Raw genomic sequence first — 26572 nt, forward strand, 5'->3', positions numbered from 1 at the left:
ACCAATTTCTTTCTGCAAAATATATATTCCCAGTCTTAGACTATAGAGTCACAAAGCTCATCACTGAGATCAAAATCCCCCAGTACCACTTCCTGTTTTGAATTAATGTTGACATCTTTGTAAAAGTTGGACAGGGGCAGCCCTGGTGGCTCAGCGGTTCAGCACTGCCTTCAGCCCAAGGTGTGATCCTGGAGAGCTGGGATCGACTCCCACATTGGGCTCCCTGCATGGAGCCTGCTTCTTCCTCTGCCTGTGTCTCTGCCTCTTTCTCTCTCTCTGTTTCTCATGAATAAATAAATAAAATCTAAAAGAATGGTTAGCAGTAAAAAGGAAAAAAGCTAAATACTTATATATGTTTTAATAAAGTACATTAATTTAGATAAAAATGATGTAGATGATAACTTTTTAGACTTTGAATAGCTTCACACACGAACGCAGCTCTAAGGAATCTGAAGAGCCTGTTGTTCATGATGATCCATTACAGCATTCAAAATGCATTTTTTTAACATACTCTCAATTCTCAATTGTGGATTAACTCCTGGTTATCTTGGTTTGGTTGTATTGCTGTCATAGAAGCTTCTTTTTCCTTAATGGAGGGAAGTCCCTGTGATTCTTGCAAACATTGCATTTATGATGGATGAAAAGAACAGCAAAAGCTCCTTTAGGTACATTCAATAATAAATCTGAAATGACAGAATGAGAATTTTCATTCTATTCTTAAAAAACGAAATCCATATCATTGCATAGGGTCTTTGAGAATTCTCTAGAGAGGAAAAACAATTTAAAGCATAAAAGAGCAAAACAAATCACTTGGCAGGCAATTCTGGATGGCTCTGGGTGTGGTTTTCTATTCTCTAACCATCGTTTTACAGTTTGCTTCTGGGTTTCCCACTCTGCACACCCTTCCTTCTGATCATTGCCTGGCAGGACACCCATAGAGGGAGGGCAGCAGTGGGAGGGAACCATAAAGCATAAGGGCAACACATCCCACTACTCTCGAGTAGCTCTGGCTGGAGAATTGACAAAAGGAAATGAAAAAAAAAAATCTGTTCGACTGACATTCTGTTGGAGAGAATAGTGAAGATAGCAATTCTTTATATATATACTCCAAATATTTAAAAATTTATTAACCAGGGATCCCTGGGTGGAGCAGCGGTTTGGTGCCTGCCTTTGGCCCAGGGCGCGATCCTGGAGACCCGGGATCGAATCCCATGTCGGGCTCCCGGTGCATGGGGCCTGCTTCTCCCTCTGCCTGTGTCTCTGCCTCTCTCTCTCTCTCTGTGTGTGACTATCATAAATAAATAAAAATTTTAAAAAAATAAAAAAATAAAAATTTATTAACCAAAAAATAAAAATAAATAAAAAATAAAAAATATAAACCACCAATGCTTATTAATATATTCACTCTGATAAGTTTGTGTGTGGACAAGCATTTCAAAGAATGAATGTAAGGCTCGACGGGGTCAAGTAATTTGCCTAAGATGTATAGATCTAGTTAGTGTCAAGGCACAAACTAGAAAACCTTAAACATTCTCAGATAGAAACACAGCAAAAGTCGGCATTGTTTAATGCACTCATGAATATATGTATTTCATGTAACATGCTTTAAATTGTTTTCTCTTCTTAAAATCTTTCCCTTGGGCACACGCTTTCTGTAAGGTGTTCCCACAAGGGTGCATATGATGCTCACTCAGGAGGCACAGCCTTCTTTATCTAGAAGTCCCAGAAAAATACCAACATATACAAATAGGGTGATGCTTACACGCGTGGTAAGGTAGGTTTGATGACAGCCATCACCATCAGCCTAAATATTCAGGTTTCTTTCCATACAGGACATGAACATCCCTATGGAATTAAAATGAGCCATCTTCCATCTACTAAACCTCTGCCAAAGGAAGCAGAGGACTCCGTCTCTCCTTCCCCAACTCAGGAGTCCCTCCTTCTGGAGCAGAAGATCACAGACGTGCAAATCCATTTCATACTGAAGCCCAGGCACCCAGCCCAGAACAAGCAAGAGAGAGGTGAGCCACTTGCCTTTCTTCAAGTGCCTTCCCTTGGCTCATGTCTCCATGCTTAAACACAATTCAGACACACAGTTTATTCTTTCTGGGTGAGCTTATTGTCATCAATGAGGAGGAACAGTATAGGAAAGAATGCAAACACTACCCAAAATCAAGCTTAGAAAAATTCAAAAGTCTGACATCAAGACCCAACTCATTTCTATGAAGGTTGTTTTCTTGTTTTAAATCTTTTGGGAAGACCATTAACTCCTGTCTTTCTCTATATCCCCAGAGCACTTTCAAGGCTGCCCTGAGCCATGCCTTGTGCTGAGTAGTATATCATATATTTAGTTTAACGAATTGTAGGCAGCATCATTTATGTTAAAGTTGAGCAAACTGAAGCTTTAAAATGCTAAGCTTCCTCAGTGGCAGGACCAGGATGCTTCTGGTGCAGGGCTGGCACCCACATGAGTGGAGGTGGTGATGCACTCACTACATCCCAGAAAAGCCAAGTGGCCGGGTGTTCAAGGTTATTTGGTGAAATGTTCCTCATTTGTTTCTCCTTCGACAACTTGGCTCATCTGCTGACTCTTAAAGAAATCAGTTATTTAAGCAATGTTAAGGTATCTTCAAAGGGAAACATTCACAGCTGAGCACTAGAAACTTTGAACTCAGCTTCTCACTGCTGGTCACCTTTTCTTTGGAAAGCTCTTCCTTCATAGGGAATGTTGAGTAATTAAAAATCATCTCTGGAAACTGGTGCATATGCATTCATAACCTCTATAAATGCATTCATAACCTCTCATTGTTTTGCTTTTCTATGATTTCTTTCAAGCCTTGTACTTGTGTGTAGGTGTATATTTACATATATGTTTGAGTGTGTGTGTGAGGAAGTGTGTTTCCACACTTCATTGTGGTTTAGTCTCTTTTCAGTAAATGTTCAACCTATTTAACCGAAAACATCATCTCTGGGTGGGTTGGTGGGGTATGACAAGAAAACACAGCCACCAGAGGGCCAGCATGTAATGACAACATCCCAAGGACCCTGACTGCAGCAAGTCATCCTTGAAGATGGCCCAGAGCAGAGGAACATGGAAGTAGGGCTCAGGCAGATTGCGTCCTGAGGAGCAGATCCTTTGGATGGTAGAACTTGAGCACTCAGAAAGCCAAAGAGGAAATCTGAGGCTGAGGGGAGACTGGCTGTGAAAGCAGAGGATTACCACACTCAGCCGATTTGCATACCAAATCCTTCTAGCTTTTAAAATCAGATCTGACACCTGAACCCACTGATCACTCCAGTAGAAAACACATCTACAGGGGATCCCTGGGTGGCGCAGCGGTTTGGCACCTGCCTTTGGCCCAGGGCACGATCCTGGAGACCCGGGATTGAATCCCACGTCGGGCTTCCAGTGCATGGAGCCTGCTTATCTCTCTGCCTCCCTCCCTCTCTCTGTATGACTATCATAAATAAATTAAAAAAAAAAGAAAACACATCTGCAGGTTCAGTGCCTCCTGATGCAGTGTAACCGGCAGTAACTGATGGCACAGGAAATACTGACCTTCAATCTGATCAAGTCCCAAAGTTTAACCATCAGTCTGAAGGATATGGGTAAGAACTTATCAACACCATGAGGATGCAGTTAGCCAACATCAGAACGAGGAGAGTTCTACAAATAAATGACTCAGTTTCCCTCTTCTAGCCACTACAATGAACACACTGTATAATGACAATGGTGAAAATAATGCTAAGTGAATTAAAATACACTAATCTCCCTTCTTCCTTAGATTCAGGCCAGAAGACCATGAAAAGCACTGTTTTCAGAGACTGGGCCTTTTGGTGGTGCGCTGGCACTTGCCAGAAAAACCACTGCAGAGTTGCACCATCTGCAAAACCACGACAACTCTTTGGGGTTTCCCTCACAGATATCTGTGATAAGGACAACTTGCCCTTCCCAATACTGGTAGGTCTCAGTTAGGTCTTTTATTACCTTCCTGAGGAGAGGGACCTCGGAGAAGCCAAGTGTTCTCATGCAAACCAACCCTCAAATGGAGAAATCATTAGACAGACCCTGGCTTTGGCTGAGAAGCTTTGCTAGTGTCATTTGATTTACCTACTGCAGAGTCATTTGGCCAATACAACAGAACGACGTTTTGTCCATTCCACTTGTTTCCACAGAGACCCTTGTAGGCCTGTTCAGATCAGTCAAAATGGACTCTGTGTGCATGAATCATCTTCACATTCTGCTATTGTCTTCCTGAACTCACAGTAGTCTCAGGTCTCCTTCAACTGAGTCTACTTAATCTAACAACTGAGAACACCTTACCTAAGCATAAAGACTCATCCTGAGGCATATATGAATCTGCTAATTCTAAAAGAGCATGTTAAATGACAGCCACAGCGTTTGGTCTGTGTTATCTCAAATCGGTGTACTGAATTGTCAGTGTGGAAATTTACTGAGTACCCAGTACCTCTGCAACCCTGCACTGGATTTGGGAATGTTATCCTAGGTGTGAAAAAATTTACCATGTTAGTTACATGCTTGCTACTACCCCAGTCCTTGCATCACAGCAATTTTAGGGGGTAGCTAGAACTATTATCCTCCACACTTTACAAATGAATTAGCTTTCAATATAGTTCGCATGTGCCCCAGGTCACACAAATGATCAGAATGATAATAGGTTTCCGATCCCTTGGTCTATCAGACTCCAGCCCTTATTATCTTTCTACACTGCAGGGAGACAACATGAAGATAGAGCAAAAGACAGTGAAAGACTCATGAAAGAAATGTAATCAGATAATAAGAGAGCATTAGAGGTTTTGTTTGTTTTTTTTTTTTTTTAAAGAGGAAGGGAAATAGAGATAGTAGGAATGGAGGATACAAACACTTAAAGAGGAATCAACAAATGGGAAATGAGTATGGCAAAAAGATTTGAAAACATGGGGAAGGGCATCTATGTAAGGGAATAAGGAGCCAAGACTGGTAAAGTAGGAGACAGGCGAGGATTCCACAAAGGCCTAGAAACACAGAAGTTTGATTTAAAAGGGTAAATTCAATGAAAAAATCTGATTTAAATAAGTGATTACAAAGTTTCAGTGTATGTAAGGTGCATTTTGGGTAAAACTATAGAGAGACATTGACTAAAGAATCTAAATTGACTTTAGTCTTCCAGCTCTAAAACCGTAAACCATCCGATAGCCTAGCTCTTTCAAAAAGGAAGCAAGCTTTTGCTCTGGGCTTGGGATATGAAATGCCATATACTCTTCTTTTTTTCCTACAGGATATGCTTTCCGTGATCAATCGGAAAGGACCACTCCTGGAAGGCATCTTCAGAAAATCAACCTGTATAAATTCATGCAGAAACCTAAAAGAGAAACTAAATTCTGGGGACAGAGTTAACTGTTATAGCAAATCTGTTCATGTGGTAGCATGTGTTTTAAAGGTGGGGAAAGTTCTAGCTTTACCACACATGGGTAACTGAAGCTGTGATTGGTGTCTTTCATTACGATTGCCCAGGAACCAACATAGGCATCACTGATTAAGAACTTGTCAAACTGGAAAACACTTCCTGAAATCAAATTTAAGGAAGCTACTGTAGGAGTTAAAAGCCCCATACATTAGAAATACTTTCTGTTTTCACCACGAACAGCCTACCTGAGGACTCCATGCAAAATACTAATACTAATATGACTACTAGTAATAATAATAAATTTCAAAATATACACTGACACATACATAATATTTACCAAAGCAAACATCCTGCTTTGGATGACATCCTCACCACGCTCCTAATGAAGGCAGTTTCCAAAAGAAAAATCATATGAAAAATTTGAGAATAGGTAGGGAATTTCACAATAGTAAGCAAATGTTTATGAGGAATACAAAAGGAATACAAAAGGAATACAAAAAGGCTCAGTGAGGTGACCAATCATTCTTAACCATCACTGTCTCCTGTTTCTTGATGCCTTTTACTTTATAACTCATGAAGGAAGGATTTTGCCATTTGTGTCTCCTTTCACCACATCCTAGGCATCCTTCAGTTAATATTTGTGATGTCTAGCCCACCATCCAAGGTTATAATGACATGTTAACCAGCTCTTGCTACATGCCAGTTTGGATAAATCGAACTTTTGGAGTAGGTGCAACAGACAAAAGTAGTTTGGAATTCTGGAAAGTCAAGAGATCGATTCAAGAACTAGATTAATTTGGAAATTATACAGCTACATCACAGATATCCTGTTCTATTGCTAAACCGTAATGGAGAAAGACGTGAGAACTAGAATAGAGAATTTAATCCATCAACCTTGGCACTTGCTAACAGTTCTCAACAAAACTAAGTTAAGGCAGTAATGATGACACTCTTAGAATCAAGGTCATATTTGGTTCTTCCTTGTCACATTTGGTCTTTTCTTGTCCCCCATTTCTGTTCAACTATATGAAAGATACCAATAGTCCCTGACCACTACTACACTGGACTACAGTAAAACACACCAGTAAATATATATATAGGCATCAAGAGACAGGGGAAAGAATGATGATACATTAGGTACTCAAATAGCATGATAAGTGTTGCCCTCTTGAAGGTGCACACATGGAATTGATGTTTCTAGCAAGACTTAGTAGGATCCTTTCTATTTCCGTGTTATAGGCACAGACTAGGAAGATGGTGACCACGTGTGCATAGAGTTCTTAGACATTTCTGAAGCTTTCCCTACCTAAAGTTGACTAATCTTTGTGGAGAATCAGACTCTGCAACCTTGGCCTGAATAGTATCATGTCAAACTATCTGGAGAATTGGTCTACACTAGAAATGAATATGTCCTCAGGACCATCATGAGTTTGCCATTAGACTCTCTACTTTTGTACAGTACAGGAAAGGAAGAATGAAGCGATTATGAGAGTAGCTTTTGTAGTAGTTTGCAGAAAAGCACACAAAAGTGTCATATGATAGAAGGGAGCTTTGTCCTCATTTACACTGAAACCTAGGCTCTGCTTAGATGCTTTCGTTTTTGTTGGAGAAAATCCACACACCTGCTTTTCACGTGCAAGTCAATAGAGAATCAGAGCAGAGTTCCATGTGGGTCACAGTTTGGGTATCTATGACGTAAGTAGAGACTGAACTGAAGTTTGCAACTGTTTTCTCTGTAATATTTCCAATATCTATATTGTATATGTGAGTGCATCTGTGTGTATTTTTCTTTTATCCACATAAGGATTTTCTTGAAAATATCGAAGGAAGTTTACTTTCATCCAAACTCTATGAAAAATGGCTTGGTGTTCTTAACGAAGTGACTGAGAAGGAAAAAATAAATGCAGCCCAGAGGTAATGATGCAATAATTACTCTACTCTGGTCATGGCTCAGAAATACAGCCAATATACTATTAGGAAAATATTGGCTTCCTTCTTGCCACTTTGACCACTAAAATAACATTCAATGCCAAATAGTTTCGATTCTTCTCACCAATGGAGGCCAGTTTCAGAATACAAGCATGCCTTATGGCTATTATTATACTTCTCCTGACCTTATTAACATTGACTCCTTAGTCATTGTACAACTTCTGAATATATGAAACTGGTAGACAAAAGTCAGTGGCCTGAGAGATGCCAGTGCATCAACAGCCAGTGGCATAACCTAAAGTTTGTCAAACATTTAACCAGAGAGGGTTAGCTCAGAAATTGAATTTGGTAAAACATTTTTGTGTACGTTCATGCCTGGAACTCTGCTACAGCAGGTTGTATACTAGACCTAGAAAGATGTTCTCTGCTCTCCGTCTTTATACTTCCAACTGCTAAGTGCAATGACTTGCCTTATTCAAAAGTGCATCTTTCTGACTTTAGGCTTCTAACACAGCTGCCAAAAGCGAATGTTGTTCTCTTGCGATACCTTTTCGGTGTGTTATACAACATTGAGCAACAATCCTCATCCAATCAGATGACAGCTTATGATTTATCAGTGTGTATAGCCCCAAGTATTCTTTGTCCACCTAATACCTGCAGCTTGGAATTGGAAGACAACTTCATTAAAAAGGTAGAGAGATCTCTCATATGTGTCCCCTGGGGTTTAGAATCCATGCTTTGAGTCTGAAATGTGTAGTAGTAATTGCGAAGGATCAGTTCTGAAAAGTGCACATCTTCATAGGCTTTCTTGGAATGGCAGAGTTTGCTATCCTTCTCTGGTGGAATATGGGAAGGGGTGTTGTTAAAGTGGGAAATGCAGAGCAGTTGAGTCGCTTCTTTCCCATCCAGGAGATTCAATACTAGACTGACTAAACAAAAGAGAGAGAAGAGTGATGTAATATGATAAAAAAGACCTGGGCTCCGGAGTTTGACAAGCCAAGGTTCAACTCTCAGCCTGATCCTGGAGGGGGGAGCTTGTAACCTTGGGCAAAGCCATGGCTTCCTCATGACACAATGGTAACAAGACCCAGCTCCTGTGGTCATTACTGGCACATCCTAGGTGATTCAGTCACTATGAGCGCCCATGGCTCCAAACACATTGGCTTTGCTCTGCAAGTTGTGGCTCATTTAGAATAATACTTGGCTACTCTTTTGCCTCTGCTACATCAGACAGAAACTAGTGAGATATTCCAGAACATCCTAATGAAGCCACAGATTCCTAATAAGATGACAGCTTTTCCCCAAGCTCATGCCGAGAGCCAGCATTAAGCAAAGCAAGACATGAGAAGGGACTGTGGTTAGACAGACAGACATGTTTTCCCCCAGCCCTGTGAGTTTTTACTCAAAAAAAAAGAAAAGAAAACATCAAAAAAAAAATCCACAAGAATATTCATTTTCCAAAAACTATTCTTCCCTATTTAAGAAATGGATTTCATAGGACTCTGTCTATGCTTTATACATTTTAATCAGATATGATACTAAGTTACAATCCAATATTTTCTTGAAGCAAAATTTTACAAAATACGTAAACTTTTAGAAGGTACCTTACTTTGAAAACTATCCTAGTTTTAAAGATGTAACCTTTGGTATCACAATGTTAGGTATTAAATTAGGCGACAAATTAGGACTTTAGTCCACTGACTAGTAATATTTTAAAATCTGTACCCAAAGTACAACGGAAAGTATTCCTCTTTCTTATTTTATTAGAGAATTGGGTTTCTATATATTTTTATCAACTCTGAATTTTTCATAGAAGTCTTTCACATTTTTGGTTAGATCCAAGGTCTATAAACAAAATGTGACTTATAACTCTTCTATATGAAAAAGAGCACCCCATTGTGTTCTTTTTGCATTACAGGCTTCTCTTGTACAGTTTTTGATTGAAAATTGCCTCAAGATATTTGGAGAAGACATCACTTCTCTCTTGGGAGAGAATTCAAAGAGTTGTCATAACAATGAGAAGGCTGCAGGTACTGTGAATAGTTTAATAGGCTTTAGGGAGACACAGACAGCAAGGTTGCCAGGGGTCATGGCAGATACTTAGCCCTGTTCTGGAGCCCAGAGCATCCCCAGGGCAATGATACCCATCTGCTCCTTCTTCTGAAGACTGGCTAGCAGGTCAAGGGAGGTTTCACACTGTTGGAGACCCAAGAAAGCATAGAAACTTCCAGATGTTTCTGGCAGTATTAGGAGATAGCATGGTATGATACAGTGTTTGGGAATTTTTTTAACACAATTTTAAATGGATCCCACATCTATATTATATGATATATGTAGTTAAACATATAATGCATAATTATTTTTTTCTATTTATAATATATAAATGTGCTCTGGTTGAAACCAGAGCATGGGACTTTTATTCCTGCTCCATCCTCTTTTTGATCAGTGGCTCTTGAGGCACCACACGATTCCAGTGCTCTTTAAAATGAGTTGAAAGGAAAAACAATGAGTTGAAAGGAACCAGCATCATTGAGAGAAAAGGACTTGACTTGATGTCAATCATCTCTCCAGAGTACAAATTCCAGTGTCCCCATTTATCAGCTATACAACCTTTGGCCAATTACTAGCTTGGTATCACTCTATTCATGCCTAACATGTGGATAAAAGTAAAGTCTAAATCTTAGAAATGTTGTCAAGATTCAATAAGATAAGGGATGTAAAAACATTTCTAAAAAGCAAATATTAGAACTAGGAGAAGTTCCCCTGAGACTAGTGCGAGTATTATTGGAGCCTAGCTAATCACAGCTCACTGGCAACACCCCATTTTTTGTAAAACGGAGTTTAGATTCAGAACCTGGAGACACACATCATCAATCCCTCCATACTTTTGACATGTCTTCGTTTTACGACATATACCTCATTGTGTTGAGGGAAGCTTTTGGACAATCCGTGTCATCAGGAATTAAGATGAGTCTAGTGCCATGTCTGAGAATATGCTGGTGCAAGACAAGTGTTTGTTTTTCATGTCCTCAGTGACAGAAAAACAAACTGTTGAATCCAAGCCAGTGAGAGTGATAGTGATTTCCAAAAGAGCACAACTGCAGAATGCTACCAAGTCCCCATGTGGTCCATCCACCTACATGTCTACAGTTTAGTAAGTCACTGAAGACTGGAATCTCCATAATGACCCTTGACACTTCCTCTTTATCTGTTTTTCCAATGAATGAGAAATGAACCCCTTCCAAGACCCAGCTATTTCCATTTAAAGTTTTTTCCTTGGTCCCATATATTTATATTGAGGAAATCTTCCTACAAATTATCTCCTCTTTCTTCAATGCCTATCATATCCTATGACATACTTTTTGAATTGTATTGTACTGTGTTGTATACTTTTATATGGATAATAAAAATCATTCCATAACTCAGTAGTTTACACAACCAATTCTTTGGTTATGATTCACATAACACTTCAGTGGAGACTCATCTGTGCAGTTCTGGTCTCAGACTGGATGTGAAAGCAGAGGATTTCCAAACTCAGCCTGATTTGGATACCAAATCCTTCTAGCTTTTAAAATCAGATCTGACAGCTGAACCCACTGTTCACTCCAGTAGAAAACAAACATCTACAGGTTCAGTGCCTCCTGTTGCATTGCAAAGACAGTAACTGATGGCACAGGAAATACTGACTTTCAATCTGATCAAGTTCCAAGGTTTAACCATCAGTCTGAAGGATATGGGCAAGAACTCAACAATGCTATGAGGATGCTGTTAGCCAACATCAGAACATGGAGAGTTCTACACAACAAATGACTCAGTTTCCCTCTTCTAACCCTGCAATGAACACACTGTATAATGGCAATCGTGAAAATAAGGCTAAGTGAATTAAAACACACTAATCTCCCTTCTTCCTTAGATTCAGTCCAGAACACCTTGAAAAGCACTTCTTTTAGAGACTCGGCCTTTTGCCAGCACATTGGCACTTCCCAGTACAACCAGTACACAGCTCTACTGTCTGCAAAACCAGGACAGCTCTTTGGAGTTTCCCTTATGGATATCTTTGATAAGGACATCATGCCCTTACCAATACTGGTAGGTCTCAGTTAGGTCTTTTATTGCCTTCCTGAGGAGAGGGACCTCGGAGAGGCCAAGTGTTCTCATGCAAACCAACCCTCAAGTGGAGAAATCATTAGACAGTCCCTGGCTTTGGCTGAGAAGCTTTGCTAGTGTCATTTGATTTACCTACTGCAGAGTCATTTGGCCAATACAACAGAACGACGTTTTGTCCATTCCACTTGTTTCCACAGAGACCCTTGTAGGCCTTGTTCAGATCAGTCAAAATGGACTCTGTGTGCATGAATCATCTTCACATTCTGCTATTGTCTTCCTGAACTCACAGTAGTCTCAGGTCTCCTTCAACTGAGTCTACTTAATCTAACAACTGAAAATATCTTACCTAAGCATAAAGACTCATCCTGAGGCATATATGAATCTGCTAATTCTAAAAGAGGATGTTAAATGACAGCCACAGAGTTTGGCCTGTGTTATCTCAAATCAGTGTAATGAATTGTCAGTGTGGAAATTTACTGAGTACCCATTACCTCTGCAACCCTGCACTGGATTTGGGAATGTTATCCTAGGTGTGAAGAAATTAACCATGTTAGTTACATGCTTGCTACTACCCCAGTCCTTGCATCACAGCAATTTTAGGGGGTAGCTAGAACTATTATCCTCCACACTTTACAAATGAATTAGCTTTCAATATAGTTCGCATGTGCCCCAGGTCACACAAATGATCAGAATGATAATAGGTTTCCGATCCCTTGGTCTATCAGACTCCAGCCCTTATTATCTTTCTACACTGCAGGGAGACAACATGAAGATAGAGCAAAAGACAGTGAAAGACTCATGAAGGAAATGTAATCAGATAATAATAAGAGAGCATTTGAGCTTTTTTTTTTTTAAAGAGGAAGAGAAATAGAGATAGTAGGAATGGAGGATACAATCACTTAAAGAGGAATCAACAAATGGGAAATGAGTATGGCAAAAAGATTTCCATACTTGGGGAAGAGCATCTATGTAAGGGAATAAGGAAACAAGACTGGTAAATTAGGAGACAGGCGAGGATTCCACAAAGGCCTTGAAACACGGAAGTTTGATTTAAAAGGGTAAATTCAATGAAAAAAAATCTGATTAAAATAAGTGATTACAATGTTTCAGTGTATGACTCTAAGGTGGATTTTGGGTAGAAACTATAGGGAGACATTGACTAAAGAATCTAAATTGACTTTACTCCTTCCAGCTCTAAAACCATATACCATCACATAGCCTAGCTCTTTCAAAAAGGTAGCAAGCTTTTACTCTGGGCTTGGGATATGAAATGCCATATACTCTTCTTTTTTTCTTACAGGATATGCTTTCCTTTATCAATGAGAAAGGACCACTCACGGAAGGCATATTCAGAAAACCAGGTAGTATAAAGTCATGTGGAATCCTAAAGAAGAAACTAAATTCTGGAGACAGAGTGAGGCATTACAGCAAATCTGTTCTTGTGGTAGCATTTGTTTTAAAGGTGGGGAAAGTTCTAGCTTTATCCACACATGAGTAAGTCAAGCTGTGATTGGTGTCTTTCATTATGATTGCCCAAGGAGCGACATGGGCAAAACTGATTAAGAACTTCTCAAACTGGAAAACACTTCATGAATTCAAAATTTAAGGAATCTACTGTAGGAGTTAAAAGCCCCATACATGAGAAATACTTTCTGTTTTCAACACACACCACCCCCCTGAAGACTCCATGCAAAATACTAATACTAATATGACTACTAGTAATAATAAGAAATTTCAAAATATACACTGACACCTACATAATGTTTACCAAAGCAAACATCTGCTTTTGATGACTTCCTCACCACACTCCTAATGAAGGCAGTTTCCAAAAGAAAACTCATATGAAACATTTGAAGATAGGTATAGAAGTTCACAATAGTAAGCACATGTTTACTTTATGAGGAATCTAAAAAAGGCTCAGTGAGGCAACCAATCATTCTTAACCATCATTGTCTCATTGTCTCCTGTTTCTTAGTGCCTTTTATAAGTCATGGAGGAAGGATTTTGCCATTTGTGTCTCCTTTCACCACATCCTAGGCATCCTTTAGTTAATATTTGAGATGTCTATCCTGCCATCCAAGGTTATAACGACATGGTAACCACCTCTAGCTACATGCCTCTTTTGATAAATCTAACTTTTGGAGTAGGTGCAACAGACAAAAGTACTTTGGTATTCTGAAAATTCAGTAGATCGACTCAAGAAATGGATTACTTTGGAAATTATACAGCTACATAACAGATATCCCATTCTATTGCTAAAATGGTAATGGAGAAAGATGTGAGAACTAGAATAGAGAATTTAATCCATCTAAATTGGCACTTGCTAACAGCTCTCAACAAAACTATGTTAAGGCAGTAATGATGACACTCTTAGAACCAAGGTCATATGTGGTCCTTCCTTGTCACATTTGGTCTTTCCTTGTCCCCCATTACTGTTTAACTATATGAAAGATACCAATAGTCTCTGACCACTACTACACTGGGCTAGAGTAAAACACGCCAGTAAATATATATATAGGCATCAAGACACAGGAAAAGAATGATCATCCATTAGGTACTTGAATACCATGATAAGTGTTTCCCTCTTGAAGGTGCACACATACAATGATGTTTCTAGCAAGACTTAGTAGGGTCTTTTCTATTTCCGTGTTATAGGCACAGACTAGGAAGATGGTGACCACGTGTGCATAGAGTTCTTAGACATTTCTGAAGCTTTCCCTACCTAAAGTTGACTAATCTTTGTGGAGAATCAGACTCTGCAACCTTGGCCTGAATAGTATCATGTCAAACTCTCTGGAGAATTGGTCTACACTAGAAATGAATACATCCTCAGGACCATCATAAGTTTGCCATTAGACTCTCTACTTTTGTATAGTTCAGGAAAGGAAGAATGATGCAATTATGAGAGTAGCTTTTGTAGTAGTTTGCATAAAAGCACACAAAAGAGTAAGTGCCATATGATGGAAGGGAGCTTTGTCTTCCTTTCCACTGAAGGCTATGCTCTGCTTTGATGCTTTCATTTTTGTTAGAGAATATCCACAACCTGCTTTTGCATGTACAAGTCAATGGAGAGTCAAGCTGACCCCTATGTGGGTCACAGTTTGGGTATCTATGAAGGAAGTAGGAACTCAACTGAAGTTTTCAACTAAGTGTTTTCTCTGTGATATTTCCAATATATATTTTGTATTATATATGCATATATATGTGTGTGTGTGTTTCTGTGTATATTTGTGTGTATTTTTTTTTATCCACATAAGGATTTTCTTGAAAATATCGAAGGAAGTTTACTTTCATCGGACCTCTATGAAAAATGGCTTGGTGTTCTTGACGAAGTGACTCAGAAGGAAAAAATAAATGCTGCCCAGAGGTAATGATGCAATAATTACTCTACTCTGGTCATGGCTCAGAAATACAGCCAATATACCATTACAAAATATTGGTTTCCTTCTTGCCACTTTGACCACTAAAATAACATTCAATGCCAAATGGTTTCTTTTTTTTTAATAATAAATTTATTTTTTATTGGTGTTCAATTTACCAACATACAGAGTAACACCCAGTGCTCATTCCGTCAAGTGCCCCGCTCAGTGCCCATCACCTATTCACCCCTAGCCCCTGCCCTCCTCCCCTTCCATCACCCCTAGTTCATTTCCCAGAGTTAGGAGTCTTTATGTTCTGTCTCCCTTTCTGATATTTCCCACACATTTCTTCTCCCTTCCCTTATATTCCCTTTCACTATTATTTATATTCCCCAAATGAATGAGAACATACAATGCCAAATGATTTCAATTCTTCTCACCCACGGAGGCCAGTTTCAGAATACAGGCATGCCTTATGGCTATTATTGCTCTTCTCCTGACCTTATTAAGTAGACTCCTTAGTCATTGTACAACTTCTGAATATATGAAACTGGTAGACAAGTCAGTGGCCTAAGAGAGATGCCAGAGCATCAACAGCACTGGTATAATCTTAAGTTTGTCAAACATATAACCATAGAGAGTTAGCTCAGAAATTGAATTCGGTAAAACATATTTGTATACATTCATGCCTGGAACTCTGCTACAGCAGGTTGTATACTATATCTAGTAAGATGTTCTCTGCTCTCCATCTCTATACTTCCAGCTGCTAAGTGCAATGACTTGCCTTATTCAAAAGTGCATCTTTCTGACTTTAGGCTTCTAACACAGCTGCCAAAAGCGAATGTTGTTCTCTTGCGATACCTTTTCGGTGTGTTATACAACATTGAGCAACAATCCTCATCCAATCAGATGACAGCTTATGATTTATCAGTGTGTATAGCCCCAAGTATTCTTTGTCCACCTAATACCTGCAGCTTGGAATTGGAAGACAACTTCATTAAAAAGGTAGAGAGATCTCTCATATGTGTCCCCTGGGGTTTAGAATCCATGCTTTGAGTCTGAAATGTGTAGTAGTAATTACGAAGGATCAGTTCTGAAAAGTGCACATCTTCATAGGCTTTCTTGGAATGGCAGAGTTTGCTATCCTTCTCTGGTGGAATATGGGAAGGGGTGTTGTTAAATTGCGAAATATAGAGCAGTTGAGTCGCTTCTTTCCCATCCAGGAGATTCAATACTAGACTGACTAAACAAAAGAAAGAGAAGAGTGGCATAATATGATAGAAAAGACCTGGGCTCCGGAGTTTGACAAGCCGAGGTTCAACTCTCAGCCTGATCCTTGAAGGGGGAGCTTGTAACTTTGGGCAAAGCCATGGCTTCCTCATGACACAATGGTAACAAGACCCAGCTCCTGTGGTCATTACTGGCACATCCTAGGTGATTCAGTCACTATGAGCGCCCATGGCTCCAAACACATTGGCCGTGCTCTGCAAGTTGTGGCTCATTTAGAATAATACTTGGCTACTCTTTTGCCTCTGCTACATCAGACAGAAACTAGTGAGATATTGCAGAACATCCTAATGAAGCCACAGATTCCTAATAAGATGACAGCTTTTCCCCAAGCTCATGCCTAGAGCCAGCATTAGGCAAAGCAAGACATGAGAAGGGACTGCGGTTAGACAGACCGACATGTTTTCTCTCCAGACCTGTGATTTTTACTCAAAAACAAAACAAAACATCAAAAAAATCCACAGGAATATCCTCTTTCCAAAAAACATTCTTCCCTCTTTAAGAAATGGATTTCATAGGATTTTGTCTATGCTTTACACATTTTAATCAGATATTATCCTAAGTTACAACCCAATATTTTCTGGAAGTAAAATTTTACACAATAAGTAAAGTTAAGAAGGTAGGTTGCTTTGAAAACTATTCTAGTTTTAAAGATGTAACCATTGGTATCACAATGTTAGGCATGAAATTAGGCGACAAATTAGGACTTTAGCCCACTGACTAGTAGAATTTTAAAATCTGTACCCAAAGTGCAACGGAAAGTATCACACTAAGTTATTTTATTAGAGAACATGGGTTTCTATATATTATTATCAACTCTGAATTGTTCATAGAAGTCTTTCACATTTTTGGTTAGATCCAAGGTCTATAAACAAAATGTGACTTATAACTCTTCCATATAAAAAAGAGCACCCCATTGTGTTCTTTTTGCATTACAGGCTTCTCTTATACAGTTTTTGATTGAAAATTGCCTCGGGATATTTGGAGAAGACATCACTTCTCTCTTGGGAGAGAATTCAAAGAGTTGTCATAACAATGAGAAGGCTGCAGGTACTGTGAATAGTTTAATAGGCTTTAGGGAGACACAGACAGCAAGGTTGCCAGGGGTCATGGCAGATACTTAGCCCTGTTCTGGAGCCCAGAGCATCCCCAGGGCAATGATTCCCAGCTGCTCCTTCTTCTGAAGGCTGGCTAGCAGGTCAGGGAGGCTTCACACTGTTGGAGACCCAAGATAGCATAGAAACTTCAAGACGTTTCTGGCAGTATTAGGAAATAGCATGGTATGATACAGTGTTTGGGGATTTTTTTTAACACAATTTTAAATGGATCCCACATCTATATTATACATGTTGTTAAGCATATAATGCATAATTATTAATTTCTACTTATAATATATAAATGTGCTCTGGTTGAAACCAGAGCAGGGGGGGTTTTATTCCTGCTCCATCCTCTTTTTGATCAATGGCTCTTGAGGCACCACAGGATTCTGGTGCTCTTTAAAATGAGTTGAAAAGAACCAGCGTCATTGAGAGAAAAGGACTTGACTTGATGTCAAACCTAGGTATTTGTGTATTGGTGCTGGCTCTCAATTGGTCCCCATGTCTTCAATAAGGTAGCTTCTCCTCCTTTCATATGGTGGAGGAAGAGTTCCCAGAAGCAAGAGGGACTTTTCAAGAGTTAATGTGGGAGAGGACTGTGCAAAGGACCATGCCAAAGGTGGTGGTTTACAAGATGAGGAGGCATTATTTCTTAAGACCACACATCATAAAACTCACAGCAACACCATTACACACATATCCTTTCCTTCACTGGCTTTTCCTCCTCAGTTCTGTACACCAGCATTTCCTAAGGGGTATTCCAAGTAGGGTAGGAAGAATCTTTGAAATACTAACTCATTTTTTTTTTACCTGAGATATTCCTTCCCTCATCCTTCTTTCTGTCTTAAGCTGCCTTAAGAGACAACTCACCTCCTCAGGGAATAGAAGCAAGAGGAGAATATGAGGAAAAGGGTGCTCTTTGATGCTTATGAGTCTTAAAGACTTAGCTTTCTAGGAAACAGAAATGATTCATGGCATAGAGTAGAAGATTTAGGTGGCAATCCCAAGGGGAAAAAGCCCAAAACCACTAGGTAGGTACATGGGATATCTGCACCATTTCCTGCATGGAAACCAAATGGAAGCAGAAATTCCTCACAGAACAGTGAGCTGACATGTCTAAGAACAATGGGACCCTCTATGTCCATGCAGAGTTTCTTATACCTCAACATGGAACATGTATCTCCTTCAGTCCCAGAAGAGTATGGAAGAAAAAGAAAGTCACTGGGTGTGAAAGACATGCCTCAGCAATAGGAGTACAGGCCAATTTCCCAGGACCAGAGAGCAGTCTGGACCCCGCAGCGGCTATTTATATACATCAATGACACAGAGCAATCAGATAAGTGGCACTTCACCATTTTACAACCTGTCTGGCACCAGAACACTCCAGAACAGACACACTCATGGGGGCAATTAAGAAAACCTAAATCTCTACCAGTCTTGGAACAGAGAATCAAACTGGACAACAAGTGAGCTATTTAGAACTACAGAACTGTACATTTCTGACTTATGCCAGTGTATAGACGGAGATTGCTATCAGTGCATATAGAATATATGATCCATGCATTGTTTTCCCTTTCCCAGAAAGGGTTCTCTCGTCAAATAGGCTTGGGAAATTCATATTTTCCTTTTGGAAGTCAAATGCACCAGTTTTTCCCAGATTTATTTGACATTATTCGACCCTTTTGAAGCGACCCCATTCATTAATGATCCTGGAAATATTTATTGCCTTGTGCCGAGTAGTATCTTATATATTTAGTTTAACTTGGTGTAGGCAGCATCATTTATGTTACAGTTGAGCAAACCAAAGCTTTAAAATGCTGAGTTTCGGGATCCCTGGGTGGCGCAGCGGTTTGGCGCCTGCCTTTGGCCCAGGGCGCGATCCTGGAGACCCGGGATCGAATCCCACATCGGGCTCCCGGTGCATGGAGCCTGCTTCTCCCTCTGCCTGTGTCTCTGCCTCTGTCTCTCTCTCTGTAACTATCATAAATAAATAAAAATTTAAAAAAATAAATAAAATAAAATGCTGAGCTTCCTAAGTGGCAGAACCAGGATGCTTCTGGTGCAGTGCTGGCCCCACACGAGTGGAGGTGCTGATGCACGTACTATATCCCAAAAAAGCCAAATTGCCCAGTGTTTAAGGTTATTTGGTGAAATGTTCCTCATCTTTTTATCCTTCGACAGCTTGTCTCATCTGTTGACTCTTAAAGCAATCGGTTATTTAAGAAATGTTAAGATATCTTCAAAGGGAAACATTCACAGCTGAGCAGTAGAAATTTGAACTCAGCTTCTCGCTGCTGATCTCCTTTTCTTTGGAAAGTTCTTCCTTCAATAGGGAATGTTGAGTAATTAAAAATCATCTCTGGAAACTGGTGGTCTATCAATGCACTCCTAACCTCTTATTGTTTTGCATTTTCTATGTTTTCTTTCAAGCCTTGTACTTGTATGTAGGTGTATATACACATGTATGTTTGAGTGTGTGTGTGAGGAAGTGTGTTTCCACACTTCATTGTGGTTAGGCTCTTTACAGTAAATGTTAAACATATTTAACCAAAAACATCATCTCTGGGTGGGTTGGTGGGGTTGACAAGAGAACACAGACACCACATAGCCAGCATGTAATGACTACTTCCCAAGAACCCTGACTGCAGAAAGTCATCCTTGAAGATGGCCCAGAGCAGTGGAACCAGAGAAGTAGGGGTCAGGCAGATTGTGTCCTGATAGGCAATTCCTTTGGATGGTAGAAACTTGAGCACTCAGAAACCCAAGGAGAGAATCTGAGGCTGAGGGGAGCCTGGTTGTGAAAGCACAGGATTAACAACCTAGCTTGATTTGCATACCAAAAACTTATAGCTCTTAAAATCAGAAAAAAATAAAAAAATAAAATCAGATCTGATACCTGAACCCACTGATCACACCAGTAGAAAAACAAACACCTACAGTTTCAGTGCCTCCAGATCAGTGTAATGGCAGTAACTGATGGCAGAGGAAATAATCACTTTGAGTCTGATCAAGTCCCTAGGTTTAACCCGTCAGTCTGAAAGTTATTGGCAAGAAACTCATCAATGCCATGAGGATGCTGTTAGCCAACATCAGAACATGGAGAGTTCTACAACAAATGACTCAGTTTCCTCTTCTAGCCTCTACAATGAACATGCTGTATAATGGCAATGGTGAAAATAAGTCTACGTGAATTAAAACACACTAATCTCCCTTCTTCCTTAGATTCTGTCCAGAACACCAAGGAAAGCAGTGCTTTCACAAACTCGTCCTTTGGCCACTGTGCTGGCACTTGGCAGAACAACCAGTGCACAGCTGCACCGTCTGAAAAATCAGGACAGCTCTTTGGAGTTTCCCTCACGGATATATTTCATAAGGACAACTTCCCGTTCCCAATACTGGTAGGTCTCAGTTTGGTCTTTTATTGCCTTCCTGAGGAGAGGGACCTCGGAGAGGCCAAGTGTCCTCATGCAAACCTACCCCAAATGGAGAAATCATTAGACAGCACCTGGCTTTGGGTGAGAAACTTGGTAGTGTCATTTGATTTACCTACTGCAGAGTCATGAGGCCAATACACTGAACGACGTTTTGTCCATTCCACTTGTTTCCACAGAGACCCATGTAGGCCTGTTCAGATCAGTCAAAATGGACTGTGTGCATGAATCATCGTGGAATCTTGCGGCAGGGGTGGTTGTTAAAAGTGGTAACGCGAGCGTTGAGTCCGCTTCTTCTTCCCCATCCGGAGTCAATAATAGACTTGACTAAACAAAGAGAGAGAGAGAAGTGATGTAATATGAGACATAAACGACCTGGGACCGCGAGTTTGACAAGCCAAGGTTCAACTCCTCAGCCTGACCTGGAGGGGGAGCTTGTAACCCTTGGGCAAAGCAAGGCTCCTCCATGACACAATGGTACAAGACCAGCGTCCTGTGGTCATTACTGGCAATCCTAGGAGATTCACGTCACTATGAGGCGCCCATGCTCCAAACTACATTGGCTTTTGCTCTGCAAGTTTTGTTGCCATTTAGAATAATACTTGCTACTCTTTTGCCTGCTGTACATCAGACACGAAATTAGTGGACTATTGCAGGAAATCCTATTCCACCTTGAAGCCACACAGATTCTCTAATAAAATGCCAGCTTTTCCCCCCAAGCTCATGCCGCAGAGCCAGCATTAAGCAGGCAAAGAAACATAGAGAAGGGACTGTGGGTTAGAACAGAACAGACAGTTTCCCACGCCCTGTTGATTTTATACTCACAAAAAAAAAAGAAAAAGAAAAACATCAAAAAAAAAATCCACAAGAATATTCATTTTCGCAAAAACTATTCTTCCCTATTTAAGAAATGGATTTCATAGGACTCTTTCTAGCTTTATCAGTTAATCAGAGATTGATACTACTTACAATCCATATTTTTCTGAACAAATTTTACAAAATACTACTTTTAGAAGGTACTTACTTGAAAACGTGCCCAGTTTTTAACGATTGTTACCTCTTGGTATCCCAAAAGTGATTAGGTATTAAATTTAGGACGGACAAATTAGGACTTTAGTCCACCCTGCGACTAGTAAACATATTTAAAATCTGTACCCCCCTCAACGCTAACGGAAAGTGATCTACTCTTCGTATTATTAGGAGAATTGGGTTTCTATATATTTTCATACTCTGAATTTTTACATAGAAGTCTTTCATCTCACATTTTTGGTAGATCCAAGGTTATAAACAAAATGTGACTTATAACTCTTCCATATGAAAAAGGAGCCCCATTTTGTCTCTTTTTGGCATATACAAAGGTTCTCTTGTACATTTTGATTGAAAATTGCCTCACTTATGATATTTCTGAAGAGACATCCTTTCTCTTATTGGGAGAGAGATTCAGAGTTTGTCTCATAACAATAGATAGGCTTGCAGGTCCTGTGACATACCGTTTAAAATAAGCTCTAGGCGAGACACACGACAGCGCATAGTGCCAGGGGTCATGGCATGATACTTAGCCCTGTTCTTGGAGCCCAAGCCCATCCCGAGGCAATAACCCATCTGCTCCTTCTCTTAAGCTGGCTAGGCAGGTCCCAAGGGAGGTTTCAACTGTCCCTGGGACCAAGAAACGCATTAGAAACTTCAATTTTCTGGCAGTAATTTAGGAGGATAGGCATGGTATGTACGTGTTGGGAATTTTTTAACACAATTTCTAAACTGGATGCCCAATCTAATTATATGATTATTATTAGTTAAACATTAATGCAGTAATATTTTTTTCTATCTTATAATATATAAATGTGCTTGGTTGAAACCAGAGCCTGGGACTTTATATTCCGCTCCATCCTCTTTTTGATCAGGGCTCTTTGAGGCACCACACGATTCCATGCTCTTTAAATGAGTTGAAAGGAAAACAATTAGTTGAAAGAACCACATCATTGAGAGCAAAGCGACTGACTTGGATGTCAATCCATCTCTCCAGAGTACAAATATCCAGTTTGTCCCCCCATTCAGCAGCTTATACAACCTTGGCCATACTAGCTTGGTATCACTCTATTCATGCTAAACTGTGGATCAAAGTCAATGTCTCTAAATCTTTAAATGTTTGTCAAGATTCAATAACTTAGGAGTCAACAACATTTCTTCAAAAAGCAAATTTAGAACTAGGATGAGAGTTCCCCTGCAGCACTACGTGCGAGGTTATTATGGAGCCGTAGTAATCACAGCTCATGCAAACACCTCCATTTTGTTGTAAGACGGAGTTTTAGATTCAGAACCTGGAGACACACACCATAATCCCTCCATACTTTGGACATGTCTTCGTGTTACGACCATATACCTCATTGTGTGAGGGATCTTTGGACAATCTCGGTCATCAGGAATTAAGATGAGCTAGTTCATGTCTGAGAATATGGCGTTGCAAGACAGTGTTTTGTTTCATGTGCTCAGGACAGAAAAACAAACTGTGATCCAGCCAGTGGAGTGATCAGTGATTCCAAAGCGCACAACGCAAGATTGTACCAAGTCCCCATGTTGGTCCCTCCACACTGTCTACAGGTTAGTAAGTCATGAAGAGTGAAATCTCATAATGGACCCTTGACACTTTCCTCGTTTATCTCGTTTTTCCAATGATGAGAAATTGAACCCTCCAAGACCAGGCTATTTCCATTTAAAGTTTTTCCTTGGGCCCATATATTTTATTGAGTGAATCTTCCTAAAATTATCTCCTCTTTCTGTCCAATGGCCTTACATATCCTATGACATACTTTTTGAATTTATTGTACTGTGGTTTGTATCTTTTATAGATAATAAAATCATTCCATAATCATAGTTTTACACAACCAATGCTTTGGTTATGATCACATAACACTCCGTGTGAGACTTCATCTGGTGCAGGACTTCTGGTACTCCAGTACTGGATGTTGGAAAGCAGAGATTTCCAAACCACCTGATTTGGTATACAAATCCTTCTAGCTTTATAAATCAGTATCTGACAGCTGAACCCACTGTCACTTCACGTAGAAAACAAACATCTTACGTTCAGTGCTCCGTTTGCATTGCAAGAGACAGGTACATGCAAGGAAATACTGACGTCAATCTGATCAAGTTCTCTCAAGGTTTAACCATAGTCTGACGGAGTAATGGCAAGGAATCAACATGTCATGAGGATGCTGTTAGCCAACTCAGAAAACCTATGGAGAGTCTCACACAAACATGCACTCAGTTTCATCTTCACACCCTGGCAATGAAACACACGCTATAATGCAATCGTGAAAATACAGGCTAAGTGAATTAAAACACACCTATTCTCCTCTTCTTCTGCCAGATTCTAGTCCAGAACACCTTGAAAAGCACTTCTTTAGGAGACTTCGGCCTTCTTGCCAGCCACATTGGCACTCCCCAGACAACCAGTACACCAAGCTCTTACTGTCTGCAAAACCAGGGAACGCTCTTTGGAGTTTCCCTTATGGGAATCTTTGAATGGACATCTATGCCGCTTACCGAATAATGGTAGGTCTCAGTTTAGGGCTTTATTAATTTCCTTCTGAGGAGAGGCGACCTCGAGAGGCCCAAGTGTTCTCATGCAAACACACCCTCAAGTGGAAAATCATGTAGACATCCCTGGCTGGCGCGAGAAAGCTTTTGACTCATGCTCATTGTGTTTACCTACGCAGATATTGCCAATACACACAGAACGACGTTTTGTCCAATTCCACCTTGTCTCCACAGAGACCCCTGGTATGGCCTTGTTCAATCAGCAAAATGGACCTCTGTGTGCCATGAATCATCTTAACATTCGCTATTGTCTTCCTGAACTCACCAGTAGTTCGTCAGGTCTCCTTCACTGAGTCTACTTAATCTAACAACTGAAAATATCTTACCTAATGCATAAAGACCATCTGAGGCATATCATGACATCTGCTAATTCTAAAAGAGGATGTTAAATGACAGCCACAGCTTTGCCTGTGTTATCTCCAAATCGTGTAATGAATTGTCAGTGTGGAAATTCTGAGTAACCCATTACTCTGCAACCCGTGCACGGATTTGGGAATGTCTACTCCTAGGTGTGAAAGAAATAACCATGTTAGTTACATGCTTGCTATTTACTCCAGTCCTTGCATCACAGCAATTTCAGGGTGGTAGCTGGAACTATCATCCTACCACACGTTACAAAGAATTAAAGCTTTTAGTACATGTTCGCATGTGCCCCAGTCACACAAATGTCAGAATGGATAATAGGTTTCCGATCACTTGGTCTACCAGACTCCAGCTTATTATCTTTTACACACTGCAGGGAGAACAATCGATGAAGATAGCGAGCCAAAGACATGAAAGACTCACTGTAAGGAAATGTCATCAGATAAAATAAGAGAGCATTGAGCTTTTTTTTTTTAAAAGAGGAAGAGAGAAATAGAGGATAGTAGGAATGGAGGATACAATCCACTTAAGAGGAATCAACAAATGGGAAATGAGTTATGCAAAATAGATTTCCACTACTTGGGGAGAGCATCTATGTTAAGGAATAAGGACAAACAGATGGTAAATTAGGAACAGGCGAGGATTCCACAATGGCCTTGAAACACGGAAGTTTGATTTAAAAGGTAATTAATGAAAAAATCTGATTTATAAAATAAGTGATTACAATGTTTCAGGTATGACCTCTTAAAGGTGATTTGGGTAGAAACTATAGGATACCTGACTAAAGAATTAAATCGAACTTACTCTCTTCCAGGCTCCTAAAAACCAGATATACCATCAACTACCCTAGCTCTGTTCAAAAAGGTAGAAAGCTTTACCTCTGGGCTCTGCGGAATGAAATGCCCATATACTCTTCTTTTGTTTCTTACCAGGATCGTCCGCTTTTCCCCCTTTTTCTTCTTAATGAGAAGACGCACTAACGGAGGCATATCAGAAACCAGGTGTAATATAAAGTCATGTGGATCACTAAAGAAGAAACTACAATTCTGGAGACAGAGGTGAAGGCATTACAGCAAATGTCTTCTCCTTGTGTGGTAGCCATTTGTTTTAAAAGGTGGGGAAAGTTTCTAGCTCTATACAATCACTTACCGTGGTAAGTAAGCTGTATGGTGTCTTTCATTAATGATTGCCCAGGAGCCGCATGGGCAAAATGATTAAGAACTTCGCAAACTGGAAAACACTTCATGATTCAAAATTAAGGACACTACGTAGGTGATTAAAGCCCCATACTGAGAATATTCTCTGTTTCAACACACACCACCCCCTGAAGACTCCAGGCAATACTAAATACTAATTGACTGACTAGTAATAATAAGAGTAATTCAAAATTCAATATTACACTGACAACTACATAATGTTTACGGTCAAATGCCAACATTGCTTTTGATGCACTCCTCTACCACAATCTCCAATGATAGGCCGTTTTCACCAAAAGGAAAACTCATATGAAACATTTGAAGAAGGTTATAGAGTTCACATAGTAACCATCCCTGTTACTTTATGAGGAATCCATAAAGCTCAGTGACGGCAACAATCACTCTCTTAACATCATGTCTCATTGTTCCGTGTTCTTTAGTGACTTTTATAAGTCATGTGAGGAAGGATTTTCGCCATTTGTGTCCCACTCCTTCACCACACTCTCTAGGCCATCCTTTTAGTATTTTGATGGATGTCCCTATCCTGCCACCAAGGTTATAACGACATTGGTAACACTCTAGACTACCTGCCTCCGTGTGGATAAATCTAACTTTTTGAAGTAGGTGCAACAGACAAGTAGCTTACTTGGTTATTCTGAAAATTCAGCTAAATCGACTCAGAAATGGATTATTTGGAAAAATTATCATTAGGGGGCTACATAACAGATAATCCCATTCTATTGCTAAATGGTCATAGGACGAAGACTTTGTGAATAGAATAGAGGAATTAATACATCT

At 39.9% G+C, this 26572-nt stretch overlaps 1 protein-coding gene across 18 annotated transcripts in view; it reads left to right on the forward strand.

The window, feature by feature from the left end:
- The window catches only part of LOC119864445 (rho GTPase-activating protein 20-like), a 136605-nt gene that overhangs the window by 47588 nt on the left and 62445 nt on the right, over positions 1-26572 (forward strand). For all 18 annotated transcript variants that reach the window (XR_005373977.1, XR_005373976.1, XM_038564789.1 and 15 more), the window contains 12 exons: positions 1833-2021; positions 3786-3961; positions 5280-5441; positions 7213-7322; positions 7839-8028; positions 9256-9367; positions 11251-11426; positions 12745-12906; positions 14702-14811; positions 15619-15808; positions 17029-17140; positions 20410-20585. Coding sequence is in view for 16 of the 18 variants with exons in the window: in XM_038564789.1 (XP_038420717.1) it covers positions 1833-2021; positions 3786-3961; positions 5280-5441; positions 7213-7322; positions 7839-8028; positions 9256-9367; positions 11251-11426; positions 12745-12906; positions 14702-14811; positions 15619-15808; positions 17029-17140; positions 20410-20585 (1865 nt within the window). In the remaining 2 variants the exon portion in view is untranslated. The remainder of the gene's footprint in view (positions 1-1832; positions 2022-3785; positions 3962-5279; positions 5442-7212; positions 7323-7838; positions 8029-9255; positions 9368-11250; positions 11427-12744; positions 12907-14701; positions 14812-15618; positions 15809-17028; positions 17141-20409; positions 20586-26572) is intronic.

Source organism: Canis lupus, chromosome 19, assembly GCF_011100685.1.
Source record: "Canis lupus familiaris isolate Mischka breed German Shepherd chromosome 19, alternate assembly UU_Cfam_GSD_1.0, whole genome shotgun sequence".
NCBI classification, from domain to species: Eukaryota; Metazoa; Chordata; class Mammalia; order Carnivora; family Canidae; genus Canis; species Canis lupus.